This window comes from Notechis scutatus, chromosome 5 (assembly GCF_049901735.1).
Source record: "Notechis scutatus isolate UNSWTSFEM ecotype Mainland chromosome 5, rNotScu1.2, whole genome shotgun sequence".
NCBI classification, from domain to species: domain Eukaryota; kingdom Metazoa; phylum Chordata; class Lepidosauria; order Squamata; family Elapidae; genus Notechis; species Notechis scutatus.
In genome coordinates this window covers 84,319,278-84,346,070 of record NC_142013.1, presented here as the reverse complement: position 1 = coordinate 84,346,070, position 26,793 = coordinate 84,319,278, and the positions used below count along the sequence as shown (strand labels likewise).

Genomic DNA, 26,793 nt, shown 5'->3' with positions numbered 1-26,793 from the left:
TGTTATTTGTGAATTTAATATCCATCTCCTTTTCCTTTTACTATGTCCTTTCCATGTAATTTTAACCGGGCTATGGTCAGCCCATACATTAGGCATTATCTCTACTTCACTAATGTCTTTCTCAATTGCCCCATTAACCCATACCATATCAATTCTGGACCATGATTTTTGTGGACTAGAATAAAACGTATATTTCTTCTCATTTGGATTCCTCTTCCTCCATATATCTTCCAAATTGGTCTCATGTGTAAATCAAAAAAATTTTTTGGTAAAATTCTCTCTTTTTTTTTTCTTCCTAGTCCCTTCCATACTAACATAGTCTTTTTTAACATCAACAATAGCATTAAAGTCCCCTATCAAGCAAATATTTTCTTCACCTACACTAATTATTTTATCATACAATCCTTTATAAAACTTCTTCTGGTTAACATTAGGGGCATATATCCCCATTAATAGTAATTGTTTTTGATGTAAATTAATTTGTATCATTAAAATTCTGCCTTGTTCATCTGCATAGATTTTTTTTTTTTTTTTTGCATTTATCCCTTTTTTTACGTAAATTGCTACCCCCCTTTTCTTTTGATCTGCCAATGCTGTAAATAATACACCCAACTTGGGATATTCTAGATATTTTTTATGCTGTTTTTGGATATGTACCTCCTGTAGGCATATAATATCAACATTTTGTTTAGTTAGTTTGGTTGATCTGGGCCAACTCAATATTACTCACATCGAGGCACGCATCTCCTTGCCTGGCCTCTCATGACTGTGGGGATGTTGCAGCAGTTGTAAGTGTGAAAAATGACCATAAGTCACTTTTTTCAGTGCCTTTGTAACTTTGAATGGTCACTCCACACAAGCAAAGTACTAGCAAAGGAGGGAAAAAACACTCCAGAGAAGTTCCTGAGACAGGAAGTCTAGTCCTGCCAAGAATGTAATAAGGGTTAATGGAGAGGCAGTTTCTGTAAGCAACACCAGAATGTTTCCTTCCTGCCTTCCTTACAGAATTAGGCCAGTAATTTCTTCTAACAACTGGTTCTCCAAACTGCTTAGAATGTTAACAACCAGTTCTAGTGAATAAGTGTGAACTGGTAGAATCCCTCCCCTGGTGTTACCCCAAATTATTCCAAGCAGGCATCTTTATGAGGAAAGCCTTTAACTCCATGGTCCAGTGACAGTGAACTTTTCTGGCTTAACATGTCAAAAATTCAGAAAATACCTAAACAAAGACTCTGTGGCATGTCACCCCCTCCCCCCAACAAAAGGGAAACAATTCTTTACATATTTATTTATTTATTTATTTAAAAACTAGTCCAATAACGTGTGTGATTCCCCAGGATCTGCCACACGTCACCTTCAAGGAGTGTGGCCTGTGGCCTTTCTGAGGCAGCTTACGGATCTCATGAGGCCTTCATTCTTGAAGCAGCTTTGAGGAATGGCTTCTGCAACCTCTGAAAACTACACAAAAACAGGCCCTGTTCTTGCATAATATTTGGAGGCTCACAGGCTACTCTCACGTGACTTTCTGGACCCCATGCAAAAGCACACCCCATTCTCACACAACCTCTGAAAATCACATGAAAGCATACCTCATTCTTACATGATTTTCAGAGGCTGCAAAAACCGCACAATGGCATATTCCAATGTCACGCAACTTCCAGACTCTGGTAAGAGTGCACCTCATTCTCACATGGCCTTCACAACCTTCAAAAATCACAGGAGAACAGAGCACACTTTCAAGAATAAATGTTGGATGTTGGTGAATATCTTGGGTGATACATGTTGGTGTATGTATCACCCAAAATGTCATGGTGTGCCATCTTTGACATGCCTGCCATAGATTTGTCACCACTGCCATAGACAATCACTTAAACGCCCATAGCAAATGCATTGGGTTTTCTACTATTACATATGCTGGAAGTTTCTGAATTATTTCTAATCATTTGTTAGGAAATGTATTACAGTAGAAGCTGGTACTCTGTACCTGTTCAGTAACAAACAAAATTTCAAATAAAGTAAAGAAAATGTTAATGTCTAGCTTTGAACTAATCTCCTTCTCTATTTATATTCGCCATCTGTAAATTAGATGAGCGGGTTGATCGTGCAACTGGACTGACTAGTTTCTTTACTGTATAATATTTCAGAGCTGTAATGACTCAGGTTAGATTTAATCATCACCAATTTGCATCAATACCCATTCAGATGTGTCCATGCAGTGTTCAGCATTGTTGAAATCTACTGAGACTATAAAAAATGCTCTCTCCACCCATTCTGGAAAAACTAACTGTAAGAAGAGACGGCTGTAAGCATTCTATATTTAGCAGTTTATTACTGTGTAATGAAGCTGTAACTGGTTATTGCAATTTATCTGCATATCTCAATTTTTATAAACAGGCTGCTCTGTTTTGCAAACTAATGAAAGATATCTGCAAGATATCAGTGAAATAAACCCTTCTGGATTGCAACATTCCACCTTAGCTGTACTATTCCAGCTTTGACTTGACCAGCCTCATCACTAGTGAGTTTAGGTGGGTGGTTGAAATATTTTTATTTTTAGCCAGGCTTTAATTTTGCTGTCAATTGCTTCCTTACTAATGTTATAATATATGAACTGTCCGTTTAATCATAAGAAGATTATAATGTGTATTGTTTTGTAGAAGACCTCAAAGGTCCATTCCAATTCTGGTATTCTGGTATTCTGTTATTAACATGATGGAACAACAAAGGAAAAAAATATTAAAGCCTTTAATGACTTCCACAAATCAGGGCTTCACAATTCCACAACAATTCCAATTTCACAATTCCAGAACAGTGTCTGTGTTGGAAGGCTGCATGCATACATGTGTACCTCTGTTCATATTCTATGACACAAACACGTATCCATTAACACCCACACAAAACTATATACAGATACACAGACACAAGTGTTAGTCCTCTCCATTTCAGCAAGCCTGAGCAACATCACTTGGAGGAAGAGAGCAACAATCTCTCTTTTCTTTCTGCCACTTCTTCTTGCAACATGCTGTTTCCCCTTGGAAGGTATCCAAGGATTTTGAGTAGAGTTGCTGGAGAAGCAGGGAAGGCAGAATCTTATCTATCTAATGATCCTGCTCAGGTTGCTTATTATGACTGTTCCCATCTATTTCCCCTTACCAGCTGTAATACCACCCACCAAGGCTGAGAATAAGTAAATATGAAATAAAAATGCCACTGGAATATAAAAAGAGGTGAAAGGCAGCAGAAAGTAAACATATATCTTTCTACAATAAAGCGTGAGCAACTCCAGTGAATAATAAATTCCTTACATGAATTAATCACAATCTTTTCTCTTTTAGAACAGTATAGTTATAGCCCCATAAATAATGTATCTATGACACTAGAGATAGACAAATCCACTTTTAAATTTATAGACATTATATATATATCTCAGTATAGTGATATCTAACCTACTGTTTATTATTTAAGATGTAAAAAGTATTGCTTTTGGATAGCCAGTATTAGGTAACCAAGCAGGATAGATGACCAAAATTATGGTTAAAAATTAAAATGAGATTTTATGTCTCAGATTTCGTTGTTGTTATGGTCTGTGACTGTGTATAGAAGTCTATTTTTCCCAGTGTAACTCTCCCAAACAGCTGAAATTAACCTTTATATATTCATTTTTATATTATTCAGAACTCCAGTTAGATTTGCAAAGTATTTTTAATGAATAGTGAGGAGCTTGAGAAGCAATTACAGGATAATTGCTCCAAACTTAAAACATATTCACATTGCCCATTTTGTCAGAATGGCTCACCAGTGGTTTTTGAAGGGCAGAAATGGAGGATATTATCCTCTATTAATCCCACACTCACTGTCAAAAATCCAGGGTAATTTTTTCTGTTCCATTTCTGAAGTGAAGTCCATGGTCCATATCAAAACATCTTGCAGTTCACTGGCTGTTTAACAGAAGCAGAAACATTCCTTCTGTTGAATCAATGCTTACCATAATTATAATAGTGTTTGGAGTTTCTTATACTAAAATCCCCTAATAGCACAATGGGTATAACCTTTGCCTTGGAAAACACAGTATTGCTAGTTTGAATGCCACCAGCAATGCTTTTTAAAAAAAACTTAGTGTTTTTCTGCCCCTGAGCTTCCTCCTTTTCTATACCTTTTCTAAAATAAATACACTCCAGTGGTGCACTGCTGCATCACCTTTCAGTCACCTGAAATAGAATGGTTTCACACACACATACACAGCTTGTCCCAAATAGCTTATACCGCAAGTTGTTTGAGCTCTTTGACAGCTGAAGGTGAAACCCTTCTATCTTCAGTGACTGGAAAAGTGATGAAAATATGCACTGCTGAATTTAGAAAAGAAAACCACAGGGACAGGAAACAAGCAAAAAAAAAAACCACCCATAACTTTAACAACAACAACAACAAAATTATCCTGGATTCTGAACCAGCAGCCAGGTAGTTGGTAAGGCAATTATTATAATCATTGTATTATTGCAGCATTCTTAGTAAAGACAGCATTTTTTTCTCTTGCTCAATTCTGTCCATCCTTGTAGACGGTCATTAAAAAGCAACAAAGCAGTGAGAAGAAATTAAAGAAAAACAAACCTGTTCTTTATGTGGGTATATGTGAATTTTTATGCTTTAATTTTTCCCATATAAAGAAAAATGATTGGCAATTTCTTTCCTGGAATAAAAAGATGGAAAAGAACAATAGCCTGGGAATTGTGAAAGGGGAAGATATGGTGGACACTGTCTAGACTGAGTACCTTGCAAACTGTTGCCCCAAAGCATCTGATTGTGGAGAAGATTTTATTTAACTAGCTTGGAGTCAAAATAGCATGAGCACAAGATAGGAACAGCTTAAACAGTGAGTACAAGTAGCCCTTGCTTACCAATTCATTTAGTGACTTTTCCAAGTTACAACACTGGAAAAAGTCTCTTATAAATGGCCCTCACAGTGATGATTGTCATGGTGTTCCACCAATAACGTAATCACAATTCGGGTACTTGGCAACCAGCTCACACTTACGACAGTTGTAGTATCCTGCAGTCATATGTTTGCCATTGGAGATCTTCCCAGCTGACTTCCAACAACTAAAGTCAATGAGAAAGCTGGCAGGAACTGACAAGTTGTAGTCATATGTTTCACTTAACAATTGTGGATGATTTGCTTAAAAACCACGGCAAAAGATGGTAATAAAATCAGATGCTGTCATGTGATACCTCATTGAATGATCACACTATTTAACAATGAATTTTTCCATTTCTATTGTGGTCATAAGTTGAGGACTACTTATATGTTACTTTCCAGAGGTTGCTGCAAATTAGACATGCCTAAACAGGTCATATTATTTTTAGTCATTTTTCTCCATATAATCACATCTGGATTAAATATCTTGCCTTCACAGTTCGTAACAAGATTTCTAGTGGAGAATTTTTAAAACTTGGTGAAAATCAAATGACTCTCGCAATTTGGTTAAGTTTTAAATTCCCACTCAGCTGCAAAATGAATACAAAAAAGAAATAGAGAGTCCTCCCTTATGTGCATTTTGGCCCAGATCTCTTTCTTCTCCCTCTTACCTAGAGATTTTAGCTGCAGCACACATAATTACCTATTTCTTCCTTCTCACTGCAATTTGTGCTGGTTGGAGAAAACAGATAATTATTATCTTTCAAGCATATTGGAAGTTAGGTCTATCTGTGACTGGGACAACCTCTGAGCTGCCAACCATTACATGTCCATTTCCTCTTTACATTTCTTCTTCTAAGCCTCAAAATGGCACTGCCAGGCCAAATCCTTTGATAGAGGACTAAATTGCCATGGCAGGGCAAGACACATTTATAATGAGATATACTATCTGTCTTCCATTCTCATGCTATTGGAAAGACACAGAGGCTATATTTCACACAGGCAAGTATTTTGTCTGCAATCCTGCAAAAGGTCAGTCCTCCAAAATTGCTAGTCTCTGACTGATTGTGTAGGATGTAGCACATGGCAAACTTTGCAATTAAAGACTATCATGAATGTAAGATGTTTAAATGTTGCATGATTCATTGTATTACAGATTCCCCATTTATGCTTCAGCCTGAAATATGTTGAGCTCTTAATATTTATAATGCATCAATAGAACAAACTTTGTTCTCATTCTCACCAGATTCTGACACCATGGAGTTGACTGATGGAAAACAAAAACTCTGTTTATTGCATGTGACAAACCTGCATAGAGAAAAACCTGCAAGAAATCATTTTGGCAAATAGAAGCTTTTGAAACAATGACTAACAGGAGAACTCAAAGGGCTAAGAAAGACATTGTATTGGAATGTATGAATGACCTTGGGAAAGAGAGAAAGTGATGCTGCCTAGGAAACAATCAGACAAGAAAGTCAGGAGCACCCAATGCTTAAGAATTGGAGGAAGCAAATTAGAAAGGACCGCCACAATGGATCAAGCAGTTAAAAGCGAAGGCGAGAAATTTACATCTTCAGACTTGCAAGATTCTGCTAATATAGCCTAACAATCAAATAGAATTAGGTCATCTAGTTACCTTTCCTGTCTGATTTACTTCGGAGGACTGCAGAAATACACTTGGTTATATATTTGTATATCAGTATATCAGAATAATCAATCACCAAAACTTTTGTTTTGAATCACTGTCTTTCAATATCCACCTCAGAAGAACGAGAGTGAGCAGGTACAATTACATCAGGTCAGAAAGTGCTCAGGAGGGGTAACAGAAGTAGGGTATGACCAAATGAAGGGGAACAGAAATGGCAGCTGTGCTGTAGGGAATTATGGGAGTGACAGGTCATGGGAGCGCCTTTTGCACTCTACCTGGTTTTAAAAATCCTCTTGCTAGGTTTTTATCGATGTAACTATGCATTTCTTGCATCTCCTCTGGGGTCATGGAGTACATTCGTGGCTTTGGTGTAATATTTCCAAGATGAAATATTATAGGCCATTGTTGTGCCTATTTACAAAACATGCATCTGAGATTTGCCCACTAAGTATTGGTCTATCAGCCTCTTAAGTATAATAAGTAAGCTAGACATTTATACAATAAATTAGTTAATTGGATTGACTTACAGCATGTACCAGCAGATGAGCAAGCAGGCTTGAGGTCTGGACACTCTATATATGGACACACCCTTATTCTTCAACACCTGGCAGAAAAATACGCATCTAGATCACATTCATCATTATATACTACATTTATTGATTTCAGGTCTGCATTTGAACTAGTTCCCAGAAAAGGCTGATAATCCACCCCCCAATCATAATATATTGTTTTGTCTGTCTTTTATTTTTATTTTTACTCTTATCATTGTTTTATAATGCTGGTCTGTAACCATAATAAAAATGGATTGATCATAGGAGTGTGGTATAAGTGACAAGATTAAAACACTCCTATGTTGTGCCCAAATACAAACTATTGTATATTTTGCATTAAATTACCATTTATGTATAGATGTATTAAATAAACCTTATTCATTGGCTTGCACACACCATCATGCTAAATTCCAAATAATGATTAACGTTAGAATGGTCTAAGATGGGGTGTCCAACTCACGTTGTCACAGCAGTGTCTCGTGACATATCAGGACTTTCCCCCCCATTGCTAAACCAGGCATAGGCGTGGCCCAGCCCACAGACCAGGAGCTTGATAGCCCTGGTCTAAGATAAATTCACAAAATTATATTATGGAGTTAGTGTGTTATGTAAATTAAGTCACACTCTGTAGCAAGTTAAACCCAAGTAATTAAGAACTTGGTGAGATTTACCTGGTTTAAAGAAATAAGGCTGCAGGACCAGAAAGCTTGGACTTCTTTGGTTCCACTTTGTTGTTAAGTAGTAGAAGCAGAGCTGCTATTAGGTGCTGCTAATTTGTATTTACCTCCTTGGAGTTTAGTGGACAAACACTCACTATCTAGACCTGTCTTTAGTGATATTTTACAACCAGGGGTGGGATTCAGCCGGTTCGGGCCAGTTTGAGCAAATCAGATATTAAATTTACATCTGGTTCACTGAACTAGTAGTTGAACTGACCGGCTGGCTCCACCACCCCGGGGTCTCCCAGGAGTCTCCATGCAGTCCATTTTGAATGCAGATGAGTGAAGGGTCTGCACGGAGGCTCTGGGAGGGCGAAAAATGGTCCTGCCGGAAGTTCTGGAAGTCTGGAAATGGTCCTGTTTCCAGCTTCCGGGTGGCCCCCGGAGCCCAGGGAAGGCCATTTTCACCCTCCCAGAGACCCGAGGGAAGCCTCCGGACTCTGGGGAAGGAAAAAGCGACCCTCCCGGAAGTTACAGTAGACCATGCCCATCATGGCCACGCCCACCCAGCAACCAGGCAGAGAACCAGTTGTTGGGATTTTTGAATCCCACCTCTGTTTGCAACACTTTCCAAGGACTTTCCATTAATTTCATCAATTTTGATTGATTAGCATTCCACCAATTGCCTTCTTGTTCTTTAATGTGGCTCCTACTTGTCAAGAATAATGAATTTTTTAGGTCATCATTCTCCAACATCACATCCCCCAAATATCTAAATTTCTCCTTGTTGATTTTCATCTCATGGGAGCAATGAGCCTTTATCTGGTGCAGGCTGATTGATTGCTTTGTCTGAATTGACTGTAACTTCTTCCAAATCCATAATATTAAGTCTCTTCTTTTCTCACTTTTTCTTCTTCCAGTTTAGACAATCTTATCTGGACTGTAAAAAAATAGAGTTCTCTGGATTTTTTTGCTGACATTTAGCGATTGTCTGGACTTGTTCAGGCTAGATTAAAAAAAAAAAGTTTTGGAGCAGCATTTCTCAACCTTAGCAATTTTAAAGTATGGACTTCAATTCCCAGAATATGTTGGCTAGAGTGTTGTGGGAGTTGAAATCCACACCTCTTAGTTGAGGAATACTGTCTTAGAGCTTCACAGTAGCACATAAAATTTTTAATTCAATTTTCTTAATATATGTTTGTTGTCTTACACACAACAATATTGTCTTTTTAATCATGAATAAAAATTCTTCCTGCTAACTACAAAACCCAAAGCAAACTATAAACACAAGCAATAATAAAAATATTCAGATCCAAGGAGGAAAATGTACTTTGAATCTGCCTCTTGTCCTGATTTTACATGGTGCAAGGTAGCTAAACGACTTTTTGTTTTTTTAATCCTAATAGCCACGCACCCCTATCATATCTTTTGAAAATTATTGCTTTGACTATTCTAAACTTTGTTACCTTTCTACTGTACCTTCCATATTTCTCCAGCACAGAATTTATTTCTATTTATTTTTGAGCCAAAGATAAAAGAGTTACCACCTTCTTTGTCATCCATAGATTTTCAAAACACACCGGTCGAGCTTTGGGGCTGGGATGGTTTTTGTGATTTAACTGAACTCAGTTCCAATTTTATTCCAGGAATTTGGGGAGGTATGAGCAATGGAATCCCTTGTTTTTATTCTGTCTGATCAACAGTTTCTTGTATAAATGGACAGCAATACAAAGGGGATAAATAAACAGACATGTTTGCATCTTAACATTAATATGAACCCACATTTTCCATTTTCCTTTTATTTATATTTTCAATTTCAGCTTTTAAAGCTTTCTTGACATTCATCTAAAGAAGTGCATATGTGCATATTTGAAATTGTTAATGTTTCAACCTCCAGTTAGATTCAACCTATCATCTTTTCCAGTTCTGCCCTTTTTGTGATATATTTGCTGCATAAGTTAAATAGATATAAAGACAATAAGCACCCTTATCTTACACTCTTGTCTGTCCTTAACCACTTTGTTCCCACGCTAGTTTCTTGTTCATTGTAAATATTCTTTAGAAGGATAATCAGCTTTTCTGCTACAGCTGTTAGCAGTATTACATTCTACATTATGGCAGGGCATACATAGTCAAAGACCTTGCTGTATTCAACGAAACAAATGCAAAACTCCTTGTATGTTCTTCTTTCCTCCAGCATGCATTTGGTCCTAGCTCCCGCTACCTTTTCTCAACTATCTGGTTGATTTGTCATTTCTTTTTCCATAGGAAACTCTATTTTCATTTACAGAACCTTAAGCAAAATATTGCTTGAATGAGTAAGATGTGGTATATTGTCAAGGCCTCAGGGAATGAATAACCTTTAATCTATTATATTATCAATTGTTTTTGCTATTTCAACATTGCTGTCGTGTACAAATAGATTTTTAGCTTCTATTTTATTATTGTTTTAAATGCTTTTATTTGTAATGCTGGTCTGTGACAGTAATAAAAAAAATGTTTGATTATGGGAATGTGGTATAAGTGACAAGATTAAAACAATCCCTACTATGTTGTGCCCAAATACAAGCTGTTGTATACTTTGCATTAAATCACCATCTATTTATAGATGTATTGAATAAACCTTGCATTATTGTGTTTATATACAAATAGATGTATATACCATTCTCTGCTCCCCAGAGAATGAAATATTTTGGGGAATATTTAAAAGGCAGGGTAGAATATTTCCCCTAAAGGAGAAATAGGGGGAAAATCTTAAGGGAGACAGAAACCAGCACCAGTCTCCCTGCCCCTAGCAGAAACTGAGGAGGCAAGTTTTTAGAAATGCAGGTTTGGTAATCCATTCAGAAAGAATGGGTCAGACTGAAACTCCAGATAAGCAATTAGATAAGGTTAACCTCTCCTAGGATTTGCATTTCGCCTTTTGCCTATAGAACTAGCCATGACCCCGACATGGCCCCATAGATATCAAAAAGGTAGATGAAGAGATAGTCAGGAAGATACTAGATTGTGCAGAAATGGATAGATTGGTATTGAAAATTAAACAGAAAGAAGATGTAGAATATTATCAAAAATGGAATCTATTTTACCAATGGTTGGAGAAAAGGGTGAAGATTAAGAATGTAAATTTGTATTATTAAGCAAATGATAGACAACAGACAACATGATATTTTTAAGCACTAAGAAATGTATTTAATAGAAAATCAATTTTTAAAAAAAGAAATCAAAAAGGTATAAAAACCCACCCTATTCTCAACTCTATTTTGTCAGCTGTCCCAGAACTGTATGCTGTGTGTGTTGGTTCTGTTTACCAATAAACATAATCTTTCTTTCTAGTCAGCCTCCATTTTATTCCCGCTTGGAACTGGAACTGGATCTGGATATTTCTTCCAACAATACATAAACGCAATAAATAGACACTAATTCTTTAAAGTATTACAAGTACCATGAGATCAAGAAGCACATTTGCAACTAATCTCTCTCAATTTGTTCCACGCCTTTTGGCAACGTATTATATATCTTTTTTGGTCTGTGCTTGAGCTTCTTAGCTATGACATTTACCAGTTATTTATATCGTGATTAAGGTGTTTTTGAAATTATCTTATCATTTTTCTTATTAGAAGAATATTTGCAAGGGTTTCTTTTTTTGGCAACTTAACCTCTTGTTTCTTGGATTTTTCCTCCAAAGCCCTAATTTCTTGTTCAACATTCTCTATCACAAGATTTCTTAATTGTCAGATGTTAGGTTCCTAATTGAAAAAAAGAGACGGAGGAGATTTGTATTTTCCAATTAGAAAATATTGTTAATGTAACCTTACAATTAGATAGAATTAGTTCATCTGGTCATGTTTGGTTTATCTAGGAGGGCTTATAAGCACCTACTCCCCAAGGGAAAAATTGATCCATGAGGAGACATTCAAAGAACCCGTTCCTAACCTTCCATTAATACAAGATGCCACTGACAGACTTCACTGTACTGGTAGAGGCTGAAAAAAAAAAACTTATTTGGCAGTGATAGAAGAAAACACCAGTAAATACTCCACTTGCAGTGATGAAGTTGTAGGTTAAAGGGGTGTTGTGCATTCATGTCCTCTAAAACCACTTACTGAAGAATCATCAATCTGTGGCTAGCAGGTCATGTGGAAGAGCCCAGAGGTACTAAAAATAGACAAAAGGAATAGCTTCTTATGGAATGAGACTCAATACTCTGCTACACCAAGATACAGATTCTTTTGGATTTACTACCCAAAAGTGAAAAGTATAGTTTTTTTTTTTTTTAACAGAACAAATAAATAAACCATGACTTTAAGGTTTTTTTTAAATTAAAATTGAATGTTTTGTGACTTAGGCACCTAATTTTCAGGCAAGAGCTTTGTTTTGTTTTGTTTTTAAAGTGATAGTTTGATTTTAGGTAAAAAGGAAACAATTTGATCTAGCTGGGATATGACTTATTTTTAGGTGGAAGGGAATTTTAATATATCTGATATTACTACAAAAATAGCAACGCTGACTCATGTGTGCCTATTTACCTCCAGGTACTTTTGCCTCTGAATTTGGAAATAGATGTCATAAAACAATCCCACACTTCCTGGACTCCTATCTCACCATAACACTAACTCAGCAAACCTGCTCTGAATCCTATTCCCATTTGCAAGATTTGGATTACAGGTAATCCTCAATTTCCATTACTAAGCAAGAAGGTTGTTAAATTAGTCATGCCTGACTTTATGACCTGACTTTATGATCTTTTTACCATGATTGTTAAGCAAATCACTTCAGTTGCTAAGGGAATCATGTGGCCATTAAGTAAACCCGTATTCCACTGTTATCTTTGCTTGTTGGAAACTGGCTGGGAAGGTTACAAATGGCAATCACATGACCCCCAAGTCATTGCAACCATTGCAAATACATGATGGTTGCTGAGTGCCCAAATTCTGACCGTATGATCATGGGGGATGCTGCGACAGACATAAATGTGACAATCAGAGGTGGTATTCGGCAAGTTCTGACCAGTTCTGGAGAACCGGTAGCGGAAATTTTGAGTAGTTGGAGAACCAGCAAATATCACCTCTGACTGGCCCTGCCCCCATCTATTCTCTGCCTCCGGAGTCCCAGCTGATCAGCTGGGTCTTCTTTTGTTGCCCTGCACAGAAGAACAGAGCTGGAAAACAGGTTAGTGGGGTGGGGAGGGAATGGGATTTTGCACTAACCTTCCCCCAGGAGTGGGGAGGGAATGGAGATTTTACAATATTTCCCAGATATTGTGGTATTCAGCAGGTTCTGACCAGTTCTGGAGAACCGAGAGCGGAAATTTTGTGTAGTTCGGAGAACTGGCAAATACCACCTCTGACTGGATATTTCACAGTATCCTTCCCCTGCCACGCCCACCAAGCCACGCCCACAGAACCGGTAGTAAAAAAATTTGAATCCCACCACTGGTGACAACTATTTGTAAGTCACTGTTTTCAATGCTGTAGCAACTTTGAACTCGCCCCTAAATAAATGGTTGTAGGTTGAAGAGTACCTGCATGTAAAATAATATTATGTTATAAAGATAATGTATAAGCGTTTCAAAGAATCACTTAGAAAAGTGCAATTTCTACATTTTATTTCTGCAAGACCAATTTTCAAAAATGTCTCACAAATCAAGTAGCCTGGACTTGAAGTGGAGTAAGGTTCTAGAGCAGTGATTTACAGGGAAACACAACAATGTAAATATAAGTGTGCTGCTATGAGAAATGAGGGACATGCTTCCCTCCAACACCATAGTTTGCCTAGAATCTTCCCAAGTATGGAAATTAGCTCAATGACTGAAAACAGAAATGTTCTCAATTAACAGCTAGAATGTGATGTGTTTATCCTGTGTACTAATATCTGTAAATGTAGAATATAATAATAGAATATTTCTTCTACCGGCTGAATATTTTCCCCAATTTATGTTACTGACATCACCAAGTCATTAGTTATACCCTTAATAATCAAATATTAGTTTCTTTGGAGGCTAAAGAAAGAATTGAAAAGTTGTCTTCCTTCTTTGCGCAACTGCAAGGCTAACATAAGAGTCACTGAGTCAGCATAAGAGCAATACTCCATATTAGCATATGTTACAAAAGATAAGAATCACAAGTTGTGCACCACACCTTTTGCAGATTTAATTATTCAGGTGTGTTGATCTATAATTCTCATTATCCCAATTCAGTAATTTAATAAACCAAAGCCCCAGGTAGAGCAAATGAGTTGGGAGGACACTTTTTTTTTTCATTCCGCTTGATTGGATTAAACTGAATTAAATCATAAAAATGAGAGATGAATAGTGTATTCCTGCAGGAGGCAGTTATATTCTAACCAGTTCCTACCTTCTCTCAACTTGTCCTGGTTGAATGAAGTCAAGACAGATTCTCATAGGCCTGCTGCAGGGGTGGGATTCTACCGGTTCTGTCCACTTCTGTAGAACCGGTTGCTCTGAAAAACAGCAAACAGAGAGCATACATAGAACCGGTTCTATGTCTGCTGCTGTTTTGACCCACCCGCCCACCCAGGCTTTTACTTGACCTTTATTTCCTGCGTTTTCAACCACAGCTGCTTTGCGCGACACAGCTGTGGTTGAAAAAGCAGGAAAAAAGTGCTTCTTCAACCGCTGTGCACCCGCGTGCAGCTCAGCTCAGCTGTCCAGGCAGCTAGATGACGATGATATACACGCGCGCGCAAAATGTAAAATCACCGAACCAGTAGTTATACCGATCGGATCAAATCCCTGGCCTGGTGTAACCATAAAGCCTGCTGATGAAATCTTTTCCAGTCAACAGAATATTTCTTACACATCTTAAAACTAGATTGAAAGGACTTTTCAGCTTTTTTTTTTTTTTAACTGTGTGGGTTGGCAACACTTCATACCTTATTAACTATGCACATTCCAGCAATGAAGACAGAGCTGCCATTTCACAATGCATTATTCATCTACATTCACAAAGCCTACAAGTCTAATCCTACACCGATGTTTCCCTTCCCATTTCCTGGTTTAACGTAAAGAAACACACCTTGAAGCCGGCAATGTGTATGCTATTCATCATTCAGAGAGGATCCAATTATAATTATAAATACATGCTAGGTGGGGATAGAGAAGAATTAAGACTGACACTTAAATCTGGAAGAAGTGCTACAGCTTGCCAAAAATATCTCCATTTAAAAATAGCATGACAAATTAAAATATTAAAGGAATCAAATAAGAGTTAAGAATCTTTCTCTGTTGTGTATCCAATATCTGATATTTGTGCTGGATTAACCAACAGACTTTCATTCAAAAAGTATTTCATGATTTTTTTTACCAAAAAAATATAATATTCCTCAGTGTAATTGATTGATTTAAACCAAGTCAACTTTCAGTATACAAAGACAGTATATAATAATAATAATAATAATAATAATAATAATAATAATAATAATAATAATAATAATAACAATAATAATAATAACAATAACAATAATAATAACAATAATAATAACAATAATAATACATAAATACAGCAGTAAAAACTTGTAAACACTGATAAAATATTAGTGATTATTATTTTAATAAGAACCAAATAATACTAAAATGAAAATGACCTAGAAGAGCTTTTGAATTCTTCTCACCTAAAAAGGATACATGTTGAAATAATATTTACATTATCACAGTTCAATATTATACCATCAGCAGAGTTGGATGGAAAATCTTGGAAAATTCCATATTTGGGGAGGCTCTACCTTTGTAAAGACGATAATATTAAAACACAAACACGTATTCGGTTGTACTATAACATCTATCAAGGAGTACATAAAGAGCTACTAATGCCTCTTTTAATTCTATTTCAAGGATGGACTGAAATTTTTTATTTTCAATTTTTACTGGCATATAAGGACCCGAAAGGTAATTCTTGATATTGCATTTTATTTATGCAGGTTATAAAACTCATACTGTATATTGCTAACAGCAAAATAGTGCAAGCATGATTGCACATTTTTGTATCTTTTACACCTTGCTTTATTTTATTTTGCATGTTCTATTTTGTAGCTGTTTTTTTATATTTCATTTTAGTAAATTTTATTTGGTCTGGATTACTAATCTGTAATAAAGAATTTGACTATATTTGAAATAAAATGAACACAGTTGTGATTAAAATACAGAATCCAATAAAAAAGAGGGAAGGACTAAACAGGAGAAATATGTTTTTCTAATGTGATGAAACCCAAGAGTCAATAATAATTAAAAGTTTTAAAAGTCTTTATTGCTGATACATCAAGGATAAACAGATCTTTACCCCTAAGGAAGCTTTTGGTTGTATCTTTTAATTGGTAATGGATCCATATGTCTATTCTGAGTCAACACTCTACTATCTTAGAAGAAAAAGTTTGACATCCAACTTTCTGGCAGCTTCCACAGAGTCCAGTGAGAGTAACACTAATCTGTTTCCCTTTCCAACACCCATTATTCAATATGTCTTCAAACTAGGTGTGAAACATGCAGGTAAATGTTGCTTTTCCCAAGATTAGTTATTGGTTTAATGCTCAATACAAAACACAAAAGCTTATGATCAAACTCAGAACTGAGATTGGTATAACCTCTACAGTTCAATGTATATATAACTGGTTCTTCACCAATTGTCCTGCTTTTTATTAGCTCAAAAGAGTTTTTGTTATGACTAAATGCCTTTGACAAATAATCTTCATTTGTCTTTCAAGTGTGTTATTGGATATGGAACTTGTCAAATTATTGTTCCCTCTGTGCAAATTCCATCAGTCTGTGTCAACCTGAATTTCCAAGTCGTTTGTCATTTGGAAGGCTTGAATATCTGTACAGTATTCTCACAGTTTAGTAACATTAGGCCTTTTTATTAATATGGCATTTGAAATGCAAATGTTAGAATCACATTTACAATAGAGGTAAGATATTCTGTTTTTAACATCTTTGGAATGATAATATTTGTTGGAAAAAGAAAGTATATCCTTTTATGGTTGGATTTTGTAGGGGAAATCTTGAACTCTACTCTATGCACACTCTACTATTGACATGATCCTAATCATGTTCTATGTGATAAAGATATATTTTTGTTTAACATAGCATTTTCTTTGGCATCATCCAGGTTCTCCCATCTGCCCATGAATGTTACAATAGGTAAAAAATCCTTATGTTCTAGTAAAAAAATATAATAAAAAACTACACCCAGATGATCAAGCCTTTTATTCTGAGTGAAAAATTTGGAATAATAGGAGACAGATTATTCTGCATGTATAGAATACAGGTATTCCTTAACTTACAACAGTTCATTTAGTGACCTTGAAGTTACAACAGCACTAAAAATAGTGACTTATGACCATTTTTCTCATTTATGACTGTTGCAGCATTCCCATGGTCATACAATTTACATTTGGATACTTTACAACTGATTCATATTTAAGACAGTTGGACTGTTCAGATATTTTGTAATCTCCTTTTGCAACCTTCTGACAAGCAAACTCAATGGGGAAGCCAGATTCCCTTAATAATCAAGTTATTAATTTAACAACTGATTCACTTAACAAATGCAGCAAGAAAAGTTATAAAATGGGGCAAAACTCACTTAACAATTTTTTCACTTAACAACATAAATGTTAGGCTCAATTGTGGTGTAAGTTGAGGACTGCCTGTATGCACTTTTTATATTCCTGGCCAGTTTGTTAAAAATTAAAAAAACTAAACTTTAAGATATTAGGCAAGCTTAAACATAAAACACATTTTGTACTCTAGATTTTAATAGCTAATAAGTATTTAGTGTCTGAACATGGTATAAGTAATCCAAACTACTTTTCCCAGAAATCAATGACAACATTTCCATGCATATTTTTTAGCCTAGAATATGTTACATTAGTTATTATTCATTTTTTTGTGATTGACTCACAAACTTTTAAAGTTTTCGGTTATATACTTCCTTTTATTTTTGAATATTAAAAGCAGATTCTGAAATGACCTTGTCTTTGCCATGTCAAGATTAAACATAATTACAAACAATAAACAATAATTATAGGTGGTATTTTTGGCATAATCTATGTACAGCATAGAACACAGAGTCTTATCTACCTCTCCCTTATCCACGCGGGGGCGGGGGGAGGTTATTAATTTTCCCATGGGCCGCATGAGAAAGCCAAGGGGACAGTTGTGGAGGGCCCCTGCTGCCACTGACTCTCGCTCACCATTGCGGGCTGGGTGTGCAGGCCGTAAAATGCCCAGGTCTGCTCATCTACATCAGTGGTTTAAGGATTACAAAATCTATGTAAACCCCAGTGAAAGAAAACTAAGGACTCTTTCCAACATGGAATAGAAACCTGCAGTTTAAATGGTCAGCAAAAACGTAACTGATTAATCTTTGTTGTGCCAGAGATACATGTACCTAAATGATTTTGCCCATCCACATAATTGATTGGGGCAGGGAAAATAAGATAGTATTGCCCAAAACTCCAAATAAACTCCAAGCTGTTACTCCAGGTGAAAGGTCTAGTGGAGAAAATAAGGAAGACGAATAAATACATTTTCTTCTGATCTTTAATCTCTTTAATCAGTTCATCTACTGATGATTGGGCTACTCATACCAGCTAATACTACAGCCCTGGTTCATTAAATTTCAAGTAACTACCGTTATGTTCTCCAGGGAAAGCTTATTATTATATTCTTATTCTTCGTTCAGCAGAAAAATAGCCTTGCTGATGTATCCACAGTGTTTGTGCTTTTATATTGAATATATTGAATATTTTAGCAAATATTCAAAACTGGCCAGGATTTAGAAACTAAGAATTCGATCCTTGGTTTTGGCATGATTTTTAGACTTATTTTAACTATCAGATTCCTTGTATGTCCAAACACACTTGGCCAATAAAGTATTTCTATTCTGTTCTGTTCTGTTATATTCTGTTCTGTTCTGTTCTGTTCTGTTATACTCTGTTCTGTTCTGTTATATGCTAGGCTATGCTATGCTGTTCTGTTCTGTTCTGTTCTGTTCTATTCTATTCTGTTCTGTTATATTCTGTTCTGTTCTGTTCTATTCTATTCTATTCTATTCTATTCTATTCTATTCTATTCTATTCTATTCTATTCTATTCTATTCTTCTACTGTCTACTTCCCGAGAAAATGGATATTAATCATACTTTTAACAGCTGGATAATAAATAAATGAATATTATCCACAAATTCAAAGTCCGGAATGATTATGATACTTTGCCTAATTTCGCTCTAGTAGTCAAAAATGGTCACCAGATATAACCCTGTCTGAGAATTCTGACTGGGGAATTCTGGAAGTTGAAGCCCACACATCTTAAAGTTGCCAGGATTGTGACCATTGCTATAGTATAAATGGCTATGCTACTGGACAACATTCATGGACTTATATGCATTCCAAAGTGAATGGCTTTGCCATGTTGTGGGAAAATATTGATTGTTCTGATGCAACAGGACTGTTTCAGCTGACACAGAAAATCTATAACACTACTTTTTCCACAGATAACAACATACAGTAAGAGAATCATAGACACATGGGCATGTAGAAAATTGTCAACATGCTGTCTTCCAGATGTTCAGGGATTACAGCTCCCAAGATTCTCAACTAACCTAGAAAAAATTTGAACACATTTGAAAGATAGTAAAATACTCTAAGATATCCACATACATCTGAAAAAGTTTACATGTAGACCATTACATGCATTTTGTGATTTCATAAATAACACTCTGTTATTGTGGAATAAAACAGAAGTTACTATGCTATCAGATTATTATTTTTTAAAAAAACACCTCTAACTCTTTATAGTACTGAAGGTAATAAAATAGACATCCAATTAAATGTGATCACAACCAGGGGTGAGCTTTAAATTTTTTTTAGCAATCAGTTCTCTTGATCAGTTGCTGGGTAGGCGTGGCCATGGTAGGCGTGGCTAGTCTGCCTCCTGCACCACCCTGACCTGTGAGTGAAAATAGGCTGCGGGAGTCCCGTTTTTTGTCCTCCCTGGGCTTCAGAGGCTTTCCTCGAGCCTCTGGGAGGGCAAAAACAGGCTCCCCGGGCTCCAGAGACTTTCTGGAGACTGGAAACGGGCCCATTTCCGGCCCTCTGGAACTTCAAGGAGGTCCATTTTCTGCCTTCCCCGAGCCTCCACACAGGTCCTGCACTTACCTGTGATCCAAAACGGGCCACGCAGGGATTTCTGGGAGGGGCAGGGCGGGGCCAGCCAGGAGTGCGATTTGCCAATTTGCCGAACTAGCCATAAAATTAACAACCGGTTCGCCTTAACTGGCAGCCCACTCCTGATGACAGCCATGTTCATAGGCACCATTGCCAAAACACCAAAAAGACATAATGAAAACAGAAATGAAAGATAACACAGCCTTGTTTAAAATTTGCTACTTTGGTTTTTAAGAATTGATGGATATTTTAAAACAATGGCTATGCTTAAAATCAGGCTTCCCCAAAGTGGTCAACATCAACATCCCAAAGGCCTTTTGGACTATCCAAGTGGTTATTGTTATTGTTGTAGTTGTTAATATTTCATAGTACTATTAGTATTTATTACATTATTTTCCCGTAATAAATGTTTGGGACTTGATGAACAATCTGAAATTTCTTGAAAGGATTAGCTGAAGTGTTTAGGACATTCTGCTTTAATTAAAAATACATAGACACATAGTTGGGGAAGTAATACCTGAATTATCTTTGACTCTACCTCATCTGTGGGCCAGGTGTACACTGTTGATCAGTTGCTCCTGAGTATTGTCTTATGGTTCTTTTCCATTATAAAGTAGGATACATAAAATATCAGAAGCTAGAGGGAAGTTTGGGCCATATTCTCTGCTACCTCCTTGCTTCTTTAGATAGCAAACAAGAATTTCAGAAGAAGAAAATCAGTAAAAGCAATATAACCATTTTTTTAATCCTTATTACTTTTCTAAAATGACCATGCGTTAGACTGAGCAGTTTGATTTCCTTTAGCACAACCTTTCCTCTCTAACTTCTGAGTTAAGAATAACCTGTTGCAACTGATGGACTTTATGCAAAAGTAAGTAGATTGAAATGTAGAGCATTATGAAGAAAAATTCTAGGTAGAATTCAATAAACATGTTTCTTCTGAAGTTTACCTTAATACTAACTTCCCTTCTAAGGCATGTTATTTGTAATTAGGAGTACATATCAGTTTAGGCAGCTATATCAACTTGCATTTAGTACATATTTGCCAACCGGATGAGAAGAGCACATTCATTTTCTGAAAATATCAGTAAATCAGGGGTGGGATGCTACCGGTTTGACCCTGTTCTATAGAACCTGTAGCTGCGAAGAGCAGCTGACACCGAACCAGTTCGGTGTTTGACCCACCCGCCTGCCCGGGCTCTAGGCTGTCCTTTATTCCCTGCTTTTCCCTCCTCAGCTGCTTTGCGTGGCACAGCTGAGTTTGAAAAAGCAGGAAACAAGAGGATTTTCAAAAGTTGTGCACCCAAGCACGTCAGCTGTCCAGGCGGCTGTCCAGGCGGCACAGCTGATGATTTCTTGCAAACACTGCACACACACTGCTATGACTGTCTGCAGTTCGGAGAACTGGCAAATCGCTTCATTGGCTGGCCCCTCCCCTCCCCGCCCATTCACTCCTTACCTGGCATGCGAGCCATCCAACTTGCCTGGTTTGGTAAATTTCTATTTTTCCTTTTTTTTATCCCCGACCATCAGCTGTTCTGCTCTGCCAGGAGATTTAGATTAGCTAGAAAGCAGGAAATCCTTGGATTTCTTGCTTTCTAGCTAATCTAAAAGCAGAGCCGAACCTTCCTTAGGGCTGAAGGTTTTCAGTGCAGACTCAGGTAGCCAATTGCAGATAGATAGATCTCTAAGTGAATCTGTGATTTTGTGAGCAACTCAGTCTGCCTGCCTGCTTTGCCTTCTTTTGGGTAAAAGTTGCTTTATTATAAAAAATAATAATCAATATTTACATCAATATTTATAATATTTACATACAAGCTATGACCACCCATTCACATGACCACCAAGCCATGCCCAGTCAGCAAGCCACACCCACCCAGTCACATGGCCACCAGGCCACACCCACAAAACCGTTTGTTAAGAAATTTGAATCTCACCCCTGCAGTAAATTCTCTCATTAGCAAATAAAACAAACAAAATGTAATTTTATTTTTACTGAATAAGCAAATCTGTGTACTTAATGTGGGATTAATTATAAAACTAGAAGTGAACTTCAGTGAATGGTGGACTTCTTGTCATACTGAATAGTGAATCTATCATAAACATTAATCCATTGTATGTACTGAAATTGAACTGATCATGAATCCAAATTCATTTTTAGATTTTTAATTGTATAACTTTTATATTTTATATTTTATGTCATATAGTATACCTTGTTTTAATTGTGGTGTGTCTGATACAAATAAACAATTGTATCATTATCACAAGGTAGACTAATGATTTGCAGGTAAAATGTATGCCCATATTGCTAGCTTTAGAGTTCAAAATCCTTTTAAAAAAATTAGCTGTAGATAATTATTGCAAGGTCCAGGCAATTATCGCAGAGTACAAAGTCCATTTGACTGAAAAGGTAACAATGAAAATATTATGCTGTATCTTCAGTGAACTTTGAAATCCTGCATTAGGAATAACAGATGGCATTTAATCAATGCAGCATGTAATGTATGTGAGAAACAAATAGCTGGTTTGTTTTCCTTGACTTTGCAGTAAGGATGATAAGTGGCAGACAATTTGTTATTCATCTTCCTTTCACAACAATATATTTAATGATCTGTCATTTTAGCAATAATAAACCCCACTTTCAGAAATGTAACAATAATTCATTGCTGGGTGAAATCTGGGTACTTATTCCCAAATCCATAAGCCTAAAAAGGAAGGTTTTAATAGTCAAGGTTTCTCCCCTCACCCCACCCTGGTTTAATTTTAATTATTCCTTTATTATGTATAATTTATATAATAAGTATATGTATAATTATTTTTCTATTAAGCTGAAACCTTGATCTATTCTTATTGTTTGCAATCTTGCCCAGAGAAGTCAGTCATTGGGTTTAAAAAATGGGCCATAGTTACAGCTTCTGTAGTGGTAGCTTCTGTTGTGGAATTTTTCTTGATTTTACAGGAACAATGCATAGAAGCCATAATGAATGTTAAGAACATTCAATATGTTTTTTTTAAAAAGGCCTAAAGATAAGTTTATATCTAACATTTCCTGCAATTGTGAGTTCAGCTGAAATTCAAAGGCTTGCTGGAAGTTTGGTGTCCTTGTCCTTCCCCCTTTTACACACACCTCTATCATTTTCATTGCTATGATTAATGGAAAAGTTGAAGGAACCTGCCCATTGCTAAGCCCCAAGGGAAGAGCTACCAAGCCCTCTCTTATTCCAGCACACTGCGAGGAGAACAAAGGAGATCCTGCCAGATGGAAAATACAAGCTTCCAGCTCTGATTGCTGTTGAGCTAAAGGTCACTCAAAGCAGCATCACGTATAAACATGGCCTAAGTGATTTGTTCAAGGTCAGCCAGGGAGTGCATGTCAGATTCATGAATCAGCCTCAAATACCCCAAGGCTCTTGTTTTAGTACATCAACTCAGCTTAGTATCTTAAGAGCAGGCTTTCTCCTTCCCCTGTTCAAGCTGTCACTTACAAATTTACTGAACAGTTTCAGACCCCCTGTCGTATCAACCAAATTGGGAAACAGAAAAGGGTGCAGGGAGGCTTATTTTTCAGAGAACTCACCTCTCAATGTTCAATATCACTAGAGCTTCGCTGATAATTGTATTCTAAATGCCAGTTTTTGAGTTCCATCATTCCCAGGTATATTTGTCTGACATCTTTGTTTTGCACTGTTTTCTATCTGTTTGCCCTTGGATATTTGTTATGCACAATTTCTTGTGGCACGTGCAAATTATCCATCACTGTTCCAGATCAGATGGACACTTTTGCAAGGGGGCTGCTTTTTCTGTGAGCGAAATGGATATCATTTGAAGCACGTTTTGTCATTTCACAACCAGCAATGCGTTGCTGTAGCAACCATCATGTCTATGCTTGAGGATTCTCTGTGGAACCGTATCAGCTCAAATGATGTCGAACCAACCTAGATATTAAAGATTTTTAAAAGTTTTTACAAAAGCTTTTGTCCTTCACTTGTCTTCAGCTACAAAGTATTGGAGTTTTTTAAAAAAAAATCTGCCAGGGATTTACAGTGCTAGAACATCCCATATTAATATCAATTTCCTCTATGTCTTTCAACTTCTGGTAAAGATGAGTTGCTGGCTTAGGAACATCTGATAATAATCCTTCAAATCTTTAACAACTAAGGAATTTCAAAAGCTGCAATAGTATCCAAACTAAAAAGCCTAGATAGCAGGTGTTTAAGGTGAAGAAGCTACAAGGACTGTTCTTCAACTTTCCAAAATTATTTCTGCTTCAATGGGTTCAAGACAACAATCTAAATCAGCTGTACATCTCTATCCTTGGCTAATCAGCTGGTGACATCAAGGTTTTTTTTCCCAATGTCTGGAAGGCTATAGAACTCAATGGGGGAAGAAGAGACTTCCACTTAACCTGAGCAAGTTTACATGATGCTAGGTTTCCCTGGATCTGAAGACTCACTTCTAGATGGGTTTGCACCAGAGGTGGCCTTCAGCAGGTTCTGACCAGTTCTGGAGAACTGGTAGCAGAAATTTTGAATAGTTCGGAATATCACCTCTGACTGGCCCCGCCCCCATCTATTCTCTGCCTCGTCATTGGTTGGATCTTCTTTTGTTGCCCTGCACAGGAGAATGGAGCTAGAAAACAGGTTAGTGGGATGGGGAGAGAATGGGGATTTTACAATATCCTTCGCCTGGAATGGGGTGGGAATAGAGATTTTGCAGTATCCTTCCCCTGCCACGCCCACCAAGCCACACCCACAGAACGGTAGTAAAAAAATTTGAATCCCACCACTGGGTTGCACTCCCTTCTTAAGCACAAGTGTTACACAATGTACTATTGGAGAGAGCAGGTGGCAGTTATGGCCTAGAAAGCCTTTGCACAATTCTTTCATTTCCACCAAAGGCATCCATTTCTGAACTGGAAGATGTTACTTATAATTACTCCCTACCTCGGTCCTAGATTGAGATGTAAGATCTGGCTTTTTCCCTAGGCATTGGTCCAGAGTGATAGATAAGCACATCTATAGAGATTTATATCTGAATTAGTTATAGGCTTTTGTGTGTTTTTTTCTTGTTCACTTTGTTTCTGGTTTTTAATCCTGTATTAGTCACAATTTGTAGCTGGGATAGAGAGGTATCATAGAAAGCTCATTTTGTCTAAAAAAAATTCAGCAATTTAAAAATATTTTATGGTACATCTGAACTAATTGAAATTTGAAACTGAACTTCACATTAAATCACTCTTTTGATTTCAATCAAAGGCTTCAAATATCTTCAATATCTTTCTTCAGCCAAACCCCTTTGGTTAAATTAAAATGCTACAGGTGTAGTTATGTGCTGTAGCACTAGCAATGGCACTTAGACTTATATCTGTAGCACCAGCAATAGCACTTAGACTGCTTCAGAGTGCTTTACAGTCCTCTCTAAGTGGTTTGCAGAGTCAAGCATATTGCCGCCAACAATCTGAACCCTCATTTTACTGGCCTTGAAAGGATGGAAGGCTGAGTCAACCTTGAGCCGATGAGACTCAAACTGCTAAACTGCTGGCAGTAGGCAGTCAGCAGCATTAACCTGCAATACTGCATTCTAACCACTGTGCCACCACGGCTCTTACATCTGTACCTTTGAGCCAGACTCTAACACTAGATTAAAAAGAAGGATGTTGTTCCCAAGGAGAAGAACAATTAAGCAGGGAATGACATCTTGGGGATAACAGGAAATCTTGGTCACCTTTCTTCCAACTCTAATTATTTTAGAGTTGGAAGAACTCTATTTTAAGCTGAGACTTCCCAGAGTAACATTTTATGTCTGCTAAAACCAGATATTTTTAGTGTGCCTTCATTATCTCTGCCAGCTTCCTTTTATGACCTCAATCATCTCACAGAAATGCCGGTGATATCACTTGATTGACTGTAAATCTTTGTTCTTGTCAGTTGTGGGAAGAACACAATATGTGGCCAAGAGTAAGGGTAAGAAAGAAATTAGTGTTTAATACCCATTTCATGGGAATTCATGTATCTATTTGTACTTGAAGAAGAGATTTATATCTCTGTGTATTCATGCACATTAAGTATATATTAGGTACCGTATATATAGTAGGAAAGGAAAGTTAGTATGCTTTTATTCTACCAAAGTAAAATTAGAAGCAATATTGTGGTTTCTGCATAGACATTAATAGGGTGAAGCAAACCAGAGGTGGGTTTCTACCGGTTTGGCCCCGTTCTTCCGAACTGGTAGCTCCGAAGATCAGCTGAGACTGAATCGGTTCGCTCGGATGATCTTCTGTTCTTCTGTTTGGCCCACCCACCTGCCCGGACTCTAGGCTGTCCTTTATTTCTGGCTTTTCCAACCTCAGCTATTTGCGTGGCACAACTGAATGCTGTACGTCAGCTGTGTTACACACAGGGCTTGCAGGAGAAGATGATTTTCAAACAGTGCGCATGCACGGGCTCACCAAACCGGGTTTTACATTGGTTGAATCCCACCTCTGAAGCAAACAGCAGAGATCTAGAGATTTCTGGAGATGCATATATAAGTTTGCACCATCCAAATCAATGTATATTAATAAAACAAGGGCATTTATTTAAAAATAAACTACACCATATTCTTTTTCTACTTCTTTTACTTGTGGAAAAAATGGTCCACGTGGTTTGTATTGGCCATTCACAAAATTGCTGATGATCTTGAATGGATCAACAAAAATACCATAACCACTAAAAATATCCCTACTGAGGTCTCAGGATGGGAGTTGGACTCCACCTATTTCACCTTGAAATGCAGCTTTCAGATTCCATTGATCAACCAACATAAATCAGCAACAGAGCATTCCTGCATATTAAATTCTGTCCTC

The 26,793-nt window shown here is 37.0% G+C and overlaps 1 protein-coding gene across 1 annotated transcript in view; it reads left to right on the top strand.

Annotated features, from left to right (window-relative positions):
- Positions 1-26,793, top strand: part of LOC148130557 (uncharacterized) — a 71,526-nt gene that overhangs the window by 9,975 nt on the left and 34,758 nt on the right. The window contains exon 2 of the mRNA XM_087967200.1: positions 12,306-12,438. Coding sequence (XP_087823326.1) covers positions 12,306-12,438 — 133 coding nt within the window. The remainder of the gene's footprint in view (positions 1-12,305; positions 12,439-26,793) is intronic.